A 9765-nucleotide genomic window follows, 5' to 3' on the forward strand; every position below is an offset into this window, starting at 1 on the left:
AATGAAATAAAATACAAATCAGTTTGACCAGCTTAGTCCCTAACTATGGCCTGCCGTGACTGTTAAAGCATCCCATCACTGTGTAAATACTGGAGGCCACTTGCACAAATGACCTCCGTGAATGCAGGTAATCTCCCTACCTGAATGAACTTAAAAGAACTAATGCACTCAGGTAAGTCTTGTCCTCTAAGCTTTCCAGTCACACTGAATCAAGCCATGAAAAAGAGGATTGTGAGAAAAGACAAGATAAAAAGAGCACAAAGCTCAACACTCCAATACTTAAGCTTTTGGCTTTAGAACCAAGGTCACAAGAGTTTTCCTAATTTTCAATTGGAGTCATTTCTTTAAGTGTTTGTCATTCCCACACATGGGCAAGGCACATGACAATTCTGTGGAAAATTGCAGATAAAATCATTTTTAAGGATCTGAGGTATTTCTAAAGACTTGCTTTTGAACCAGAAAGTTATGGATTTATATTTGTTCATAAGTGTTTAGCAGTTGTAAAACAACATCCACACATATAACGATGTTTTCCATCAGGAAATAAAATAATAAAAAAAAAAATGTTGGATAATTTTCTGATTTAGAAAAATACATTTGGTTTTTGATGTAAAAATGTTTTGCACACTTGCAAAAGAAAGATGCTCAAGTGGCTTTTTTCCACAAGTGCACACAGGCACATACACACCACACACTGATCTATAAACAAAAACTCAAGTAATAACTTCTAAGTCTTGACAAGAATATTCCTTCTCCAGGGGTGTCAAACTTATTTTTCCCGAGGGCCACATCAGCATAGTGCCTGTCCTCAAAGAGCCAGATATAATTTATACATGTAATTAAATGTATTGAAAAATAAATGTTACTACTCCTTAATGTTAAATAACTTATTTGTTTATTATAACTTTTTAATTTGACAATTGCAGTTGCATAGAAAATATATGTTTGCTTGTTACTCTAGCATAAATCCTTTTTAAATTGATTCTCTAAGGATAGGTTATATGGACAGTCTTTCAGTCCTAATGTCTAGTTGCCTAATCTGATATTTCAAGTCCAATTCCCCCTAGATATGAATGAATACACACCAATTTTTATTTTTATTTTAAGAAATGAAAAACTTTTATGCCCTCGTGGGCCACATAAAATGAGGTGGCGGGCCACATTCGGCTCGCGGGCCTTGAGTTTGACACATTTGTTTTAGAGAGTAGCCAAAGTAGCCAATATATTTTCTTTTTTTCTTGTCATTTATTTTTGCTACTAAAACATAGTATGGCTTTCTACTCTCATTCTTGGATCATCATACAGATTGCACCTTCATGACCAAAGTGAACTGAACTGTAAAAAGGGCTAAGTTTCGAGATAATATACTTTTTTGTGTACATCAAAAAAAATGCTTGTGCAGACGTGAGAGCTGTTTACAGAACCTGAAGAATATTTCTGAGGACAGAAAGTGTTTTTGCATATGTGGAAACAAATTGTTCTAATAAAAGGAATATTGAAATTGTTAAAGCGCAAAATTATATTGCACCTGAATTGTTGTAACCACAAAAGCTTTGTCCACAGATGTTTTTTTTTTTTTTTTTTTGCATTTGTGGAAATCCTTTTCTACTTGAAAAATACCAAATGAAAGAAGTTCTACAGAGGCTTTATTATATCTACATACAACAGTCAAATGTATATGTCATGCCTGTATAGAAAGTTAAATTTGCTAAAGAAATTTGGGACAGATGACAAGTAGAATTCCCCACTCTTTTAATTGCATGGGCCGCCACAATTGTTACTGTGCATTCACCACTGTTGTAGCCTTATGTAAAATTCTGTGCAGATTTTATGAAGGTGTCCCATTTTTTACCTATATCCAAGTTTGCAGCTCCTTTGTATTTTTAATACTGAGATACACTGGCAATCAGCCCTGAGATGCTTCTGTAAAAACATCTGCTGGACTAAGTTCTGACTTTTACCAACTGTACCATATGAATTACTTAACAGACTAATACAACATTCCCTGTCTTTAAGAATTAAAATAACAATGATTAATTTTAACTTTGGAAAAACATTAACAGCAAACTGTGTCCAGCTAATTATTTTTTTTTAAATGTTCCTAATTTACAGAAAGGTTCTTTTAACATTTTTGCTTCAAATTCAATTTAATTTTACCATGCACAAATATATATAATTACTGATTGTTCTATATCCAAACTGTGTTACTGAAGTATGGGGAAGTGCTTGTAAACTTGACATCAAGTCAAGCACACAGAAAAGCATGACAAAAACCTTCAAAACAGACTTACTTAAAGGATTTACGGTTTGAAAAGAAATGTGTTTTATAAAATACAAAAATTCAGCTCAGTGATACAGAAAAGGTGTGTTTCAAGGAAACACATCAGTTTACGAAACAGACTTGACAGTAGAATTAAGAAATCTAAATATGTAAATGTAAATTTAAATAGTTTTGTGTGGTAAAAATGTATGAGATAGCTGAGGTGCAGCTTCTGTTTTGTAAAATCATGTGCTATGAAATGACATTTTAAAAAAAGTTGTATTTTACCTTTTGTAATTGAATAATTATATAGTTATAAATTATAACCAGAAATGTTATATTGCAAATCAGGCGAAGACACTAATGCTTCTTTCTGCTCTTTTTCATTCATGTATTTAAATTCAATGTTAAACTGTGGTAATTTTTTGCAATGAATAAAATGAAGAATAAAAATGAAGTGAAATTTAAGTTGTAATTGAATGCTAAAGGACAATATAGGTGATCAGACTGGAAGATTGTTGGTGTATCGGCCATACTGAGCAACTAAACGACAATTATATGAAAGACACCATCTCTATAAATGTAAGGTTAGGGAAAGATCCTCTACAGAATCCAGTTTAGTGATGACATCCATCTGCTATGCACAGGTAAGATCTGGCAGGGCAGGAAAGAAACAGTCATCAGAAGAAAAATTCAGTGGAAGCCAATGAAGCAGATGGTTTATAGCAGTGTTTTTCAACCACTGTGCCGCGGGAGATGGTCAGGTGTGTTGTGGGAAATTGCCCTCATTAACTGATCTAAAAACATTTTCCATCTCCAGGATGTCAGCTCTGTGTTCATCCAAACAGGCCCTGATAGTAGTTAGTTAGGAATATAAAAGATCATAAAAGACTTTTTTCTTTGTGTTTATTTGATTCTATTAAAGATATTTTGATAAGAATGACTGTACCGCGATTTATCCGTAGCTTGAGCTGTTTTCGGAACAGTCCCGCCCCTTTAACTGTCTCCACCAATCATTCTTGGAGGCTTAATCACACATCATCAGTCTAAACAAACAAAAGTGGTTAAAATCTTCACTTCCTTGTTCTGATTCTGCTCATAAAGTCGCTCAGTTCTAACAAAAATACCAGCTAAAGCTCGTTAGCGGTGTAGCTTTACACAGAATCCGGTATCAGACCGTGGAAAAAGTGAACAAAACAATGAAACTCAGAGACGTGAGTCTGTCTGCTTTCGGCGGCTTTTTGTACTTCATCTCCCATGATGCATTGGGTTAAAGTGACACCATCTCAGGGCACAATGAGTCTTTTTTGTTAAACGTCTTGAAACCACAACGAACACATGTAAAAGTTTTTAAATCTTCTAACTTAACATTTATTATATATTTTAGAAAAAACAGCTGCAACTTCCAGCTCAATCTGCCACAATTATCACAAAAATGCAGGTGAGATTGCGGAGGGGCTGTAGATCAATAAAGACCATGAGAGTCTCCTTTTTATGAATTTTTTTATGCTGGTGTGCCGCGGGATTTTTGTCAAGGTTAAAGTGTGCCGTGGCTCAAAAAAGGTTGAAAAAGTATGGTTTATAGGACCATTGACAGTAAGCAATGCATGGAAAATATGTGGATTTTTCACAACTGGCCCTACAGCCCACCAAAGTTAGCTAATTCAGAAAAGTGTTATACTCTTGCTGTCTAAACCACACATATAGTCACTCCTTATACTTTCCACAGACCATATTTTCAAACTGTTGGTCCTTTTTTCTTCTTCTAAAAGATGTGTTTACTTACTGTTGTGAGTTCTGGCTAAACAACGACATCTTGTGGTCAACAATAAAACAAAGTGATGCAGAAATCTCATTTATTATCTCGATTCAGTTATAGGTTTATGGTGATCTAAGTAAAAGGGAAACAAGTAATTACAAGTGTTGCCACTCTAGAAAATGTTATATTTGAAGTCATAAAGTTGATACAGAAATAGATGTAGAGTTAGAACCTCTAAGCAAACGTCTATCTTCATCATTTTTCTGCTACAGGAATGAACTTGAGGTTTTATCAGGAATGATAAAACCTCAAGTTCATCCAAGTGGATGATTGAGTGTTCTATTTTATTTTTTTACAATGAAAATCTCAGTTTTAGGTATAGACGTGGTGAACGCTCATTCTTGGCCAATGGTGACGAGCCACGATTTTCGGGCATCGACTTATGTAGAAGAAGCTAATTGGACGGCGTGGCCAATGAGCTGTTCGCTGATTGGTCCGGGTTTGTGCGTGGTGCACAGCGATTGGTCGGATGTCACGGGGTATGAGTGAGTGGGCTCGTTTGGTGGAGATGTAGCTGGCCAGCCTCTTGTGGAGAGACAGTACTGCATGAGCTGCACTCACGGCTTTTGTCTCAGGCGTTGGAGACTTGCACCTTCATTCAAGCAGTAACTCAAAATGAAACGGCTGTGGGTGGTCGGGCTTCTTTGTGCACTTCTAGCATTTGGTGAGTCCTTGGACAATAGTCTCAATCGTTTTAAGCTCAAATGTAACGGTTTAGTCATTCTTGCTAGTAGTTAATGCTAACGTTAATTTCCGTTAATCTTCCAAAGTGCTCATACATTTGCAGAATTCCGCTTAATCTGCTCAATTGTGGGATGCACGATGTTTAAACTAGTTTAAAACAACGAACGTCACGACTTAACAATTGAAATTCTCACCTGAATTATTTTTATTTATTATTTATTTGGTACTACTAGCCTTTCCAGAACTTTCTTCCAGGGGGGGAAAGTGTTTGTTATGCTAACTCTTTGCGTTTTAATGTTGTTGGTGGACAACCACTAATATTTTTCGTTGTTTTTCATAGTATTTTATTTTGTTAATTTCACGTAAAGTGTTATTTTAAAAACGCACAAGATGTCTTCCAGGAGGCTTTCTGTTGCAGAAATTTTCACAATGAAATGAAGGTGGCTAACTTTTATTGTTTATTCTGAAAATAGAAACTTTTTTTTTTGTAAGAAGAAGAAATTTGTCTCAGTTTAGTTGATCTTACATGTTCTCTTTTGGTTGGTAGCTGCTGTGAGAGCTGAAGATGATGAGGTCGACGTCGACGCAACGGTGGAGGAAGAGTTGGGAAAAAGCCGGGATGGTTCCAGAACAGATGATGAGGTGGTGCAGAGGTAGGTGTTCCCAGCTACCTGGAAGCACTCTGAGGATTGTCACATGCACTGGTCATTCTAACTTTAACAATCCAAAGTCAACATGACCAGTCCACAAGGTCGTGGTAACCCTCCTAGTTGGATCAGAGCTCCAGAAGACTTTTTGGTGTAGTAATAACTGTATTGTTCTGCATCTCTCCACTTCTTTTTTTCAAGGGAGGAAGAGGCTATCCAGCTAGATGGCTTGAATGCAGCTCAAATTAAAGAATTAAGAGAGAAATCGGAAAAACACATGTTTCAAGCTGAAGTCAACCGTATGATGAAGCTCATCATCAACTCTCTCTACAAAAACAAAGAGGTGAGTTGGAAAAAACATAATTTATAAACATTTTTAGGAGTTTTAGCTGGTCTTAGACTTCCACGTTTGGCGTGGTGCTTTATCTCCTGGTCGTCTGTTTCAGATCTTCCTCAGGGAGCTGATTTCTAACGCCTCAGATGCTCTGGACAAGATCCGCTTGCTGTCTCTGACTCATGAGGATGCTTTGGCTGCCAATGAAGAACTGACCATAAAGATTAAAGTATGCACACAGCGTTTTTTTTTTTTTTTTTTTTTTTAATACATTTTATTTAGAAATTTCAGCGACTATTTCTAAAATGCTTCCATTTATCCTGCTCCTGTCCAGTCTGATAAAGAGAAGAACATGCTCCACATCACTGACACCGGTATTGGAATGACTAAAGAGGAGCTGATTAAAAACTTGGGTACCATTGCAAAGTCCGGCACCAGCGAGTTCCTCAACAAAATGTCGGAGATGCAGTCTGAGGGCCAGTCTACCTCAGAGCTGATCGGACAGTTCGGTGTGGGATTCTACTCTGCTTTCCTCGTCGCCGACAAGGTCATCGTATCGTCCAAGCACAACAACGACACTCAGCACATCTGGGAGTCGGACTCCAATCAGTTCTCGGTGATTGAAGACCCCAGAGGGGACACACTGGGAAGAGGAACCACCATAACGTAAGTTCTTTTATTTTCAAAAACTACTTTGATTTATTTTTTGGTGACCGGTTAAGTAATATTGTGTTGCACGACTAATGTGGGTTTTTCAAACGCCCCCACCCTTTATGCAACACCAGGCTCGTTCTGAAGGAGGAAGCCTCAGACTTCTTGGAGCTGGAAACCATCAAGAACCTCGTCAGGAAATATTCTCAGTTCATCAACTTCCCCATCTACGTCTGGGCTAGCAAGGTAAGCACTTTGGATATTGTCGAAATGCACTAAAGAGGAAAAACAGTGCAGTAAACCTTTTGTTTCTGTCAGACTGAGACAGTTGAAGAGCCTATTGAGGAGGATGCTGAGACAGAAGAACCAGAGAAAGAGGCTTCTGAAGATGAGGTTGAAGTCGAGGAAGAGGAGGGAGAGGACAAAGATAAGCCAAAGACGAAGAAGGTAATTTTTTTTTCCCCCTTTCTTTTTAGGAATATACCAAAAAATTCACCTTTTCATACAATCCCCAGATCAGTTTGGTGCTATAAGTCATTCCTTTTAATAAGATTTAAACTTTAGAGAAGAACTTGGTATTGCTGGATGGACTTCTACAGAAAGTCTTGATGACAACCTTTTAGTTGCTGTTCAAGCTATGTATTTATTTTATTTTTTAACTTAAATATTTGTGGTCATAGGTTGAAAAGACCGTATGGGACTGGGAACTGATGAACGACATCAAGCCCATCTGGCAGAGACCGTCTAAGGAGGTGGAGGAAGATGAATACAAGGCTTTCTACAAAACCTTCTCTAAGGTAGGCACCTGAGCAGGAGAACCTCCCCCAATAGCAGCTTCATAGCTCTAAAGGTTTTTAGAAATCTCATTTTAACTTCAACAGGACAGTGAGGATCCTCTGACTCACATCCACTTCACGGCTGAGGGGGAGGTCACCTTCAAGTCCATCCTTTTTGTGCCCAGTGCTGCTCCTCGTGGCCTCTTTGATGAATATGGCTCCAAGAAGAACGACTTTGTCAAGGTTTGTCTTTTTGTTGATTGAAAATATTTCTTTAAAGAAAAGGCTTTCAGAAAATCGAATTTCTAAGTCTTTGCTTTTTCCTTCTCTCAGCTGTTTGTCAGGAGAGTTTTCATCACAGATGACTTCAATGATATGATGCCCAAGTACCTCAACTTTGTCAAGGGAGTGGTATGTTCCTTCTATTTCCAGTAATGTACTCCATAAAACTTCATCTGGATGTATGAAATAATTCAAATATTAAAACCCCTCATATGATTAGTGTTATTTGTACTGATATGAAAAACTTCTTCTCTCAGGTGGACTCTGATGATCTTCCTCTGAATGTGTCCAGAGAAACGCTGCAGCAGCACAAACTGCTCAAGGTGAGTTTAAGAGTCTGCAAGAACGTGAACATTTAATTAAATTTCAAGAACTGTAGTAAATGTTAAGGAAAATACTTTTTCAACAAACATTATTTTTAAATCTAGAGGTTTTTACAAAAAAAGAGAAACCCATCAAGTGGTCCTTTCTCATTTAGGTCATTCGCAAGAAGCTGGTCCGTAAGACTTTGGACATGATCAAGAAGATTGCTGAGGAGCAGTACAACGAGAAGTTCTGGAAGGAGTTTGGAACAAACATCAAGCTGGGTGTTATTGAAGATCACTCCAACAGGACCCGTCTGGCCAAGCTGCTTCGCTTCCAGACCTCCAACAGCGAAACAGGCTTGGCCAGCCTGGAGCAGTATGTGGAGCGCATGAAGGAGAAGCAGGACAAGATCTACTTCATGGCAGGAACCAGCAGGAAGGAGGTGAGATGTGATGCTCTGGGGGGATGACCTGTCGCGTTAATGAAGCTGTATGAGATGGGCTAAAAATCCCATTCGCATCACCTTCCTCTGTAGGCGGAGTCTTCTCCGTTTGTTGAAAAGCTGCTGAAGAAGGGCTACGAGGTGATCTACCTGACCGAGCCTGTGGATGAGTACTGCATCCAGGCTCTGCCCGAGTTTGACGGCAAGCGCTTCCAGAATGTGGCCAAGGAGGGCGTCAAGTTTGAAGAGAGCGAAAAGGCCAAAGAGAAGAGGGAGGCCCTGGAAAAGGAGTTTGAGCCTCTCATGACTTGGCTGAAGGACAAAGCCCTGAAGGACAAGGTTGAGGACAAATCTATATTTCATATTTATGCTCGCAGTAATGACCTACCTTTTTTTTTCTTTTCTATGTCTATCATCTTAATTTTGTTTCCCCCTTCATGACAGATTGAGAAGGCGGTCCTCTCTCAGAGGCTGACTGACTCCCCGTGCGCCCTGGTGGCCAGTCAGTATGGCTGGTCAGGAAACATGGAGAGAATCATGAAGGCTCAAGCTTACCAGACAGGAAAAGATATTTCTACAAGGTGAGAACCACATAACCCACATCTCAATTCTGATAGTCCTGTTATCGAGAAACCTTTCTCTGAAACGTCCCTCCTCTTTCTCAGTTACTACGCCAGCCAGAAGAAAACATTGGAAATCAATCCCAAACATCCTCTCATCAAACAGATGCTCGGCAGAGTAAATGTAAGTTCAATCATTAGTTTTTGACAGTCTCATATTTTGAATTTGAAGCTGAACATTGTTTATTCACCTTCAGGATGATGCAGAAGACCAGACCGCTTCAGATCTGGCCGTAGTCTTGTTTGAGACGGCCACACTGCGCTCCGGCTACCAGCTGGCCGACACAAAGGCTTACGGAGACAGGATAGAGCGCATGCTCAGACTCAGCATGAATGTACCTCTGGATGAGCAGGTGAGGCATGGAGCAAATGTTTCGTAAGGGTGGACCTGCATTCCCTGCTTCTCTCCATCAATATTTTAAACATCAAGACACAAAAAATCTAATTTATGAGGATGTTCTCTTCCAGGTGGAAGAAGAACCAGAGGAGGAACCAGAGGAACAAGCAGAAGACGACTCTGAAGCCAAAGAGGAAGTTGTAGATGATGATGATGAAGATGAAACGGTAAGACCCTTTTCTCAATAGGAAGATGACTTGATGCAGTTTCCATCTTAATAGCTCATGCTTTTACTTTTGTCCTAGCAGACAGAGAAGGATGAACTGTGAAGCACTGCATGGGAGAACGTGGAACAGTGAAGCTGAGAACTGAAAACCAGTGGTTCTAGTTCTGCTGTGGTTAACGTTACCCTGGGTGGGTGGGGTTTCTGGGTTGGGGTTTTTTAAGGCAAGCATTTGTTCATTTTCATTCTTTTTTTTTACATTCCCTGTGACTGTAAATTTTGTTAATATTTAACTGAATTCTTTATGGAAAAATACGATCCCGTATTGATCAAATAAATGTTTCCTTGAAAAAATAAACCCTGGATTGTCCTTTGTCTAAAGAT

General features: G+C 38.8%; 1 protein-coding gene across 1 annotated transcript; it reads left to right on the forward strand.

The window, feature by feature from the left end:
* Window positions 1-4694: 4694 nt before the first annotated feature.
* On the forward strand, window positions 4695-9739 carry hsp90b1 (heat shock protein 90 beta family member 1). The gene is made up of 18 exons (XM_020703906.2): window positions 4695-4743; window positions 5311-5416; window positions 5612-5753; window positions 5857-5973; window positions 6079-6410; window positions 6530-6641; window positions 6714-6842; window positions 7076-7192; window positions 7277-7414; window positions 7505-7582; window positions 7711-7776; window positions 7932-8201; window positions 8295-8540; window positions 8646-8782; window positions 8867-8945; window positions 9019-9174; window positions 9290-9385; window positions 9467-9739. Exons 1-18 carry the CDS (start codon window positions 4695-4697, stop codon window positions 9485-9487), a joined length of 2391 nt encoding a protein of 796 aa, XP_020559565.1. The 3' UTR covers window positions 9488-9739.
* Window positions 9740-9765: the final 26 nt, after the last annotated feature.

The sequence above is a fragment of the Oryzias latipes genome, chromosome 6 (assembly GCF_002234675.1).
Source record: "Oryzias latipes chromosome 6, ASM223467v1".
NCBI lineage: Eukaryota > Metazoa > Chordata > Actinopteri > Beloniformes > Adrianichthyidae > Oryzias > Oryzias latipes.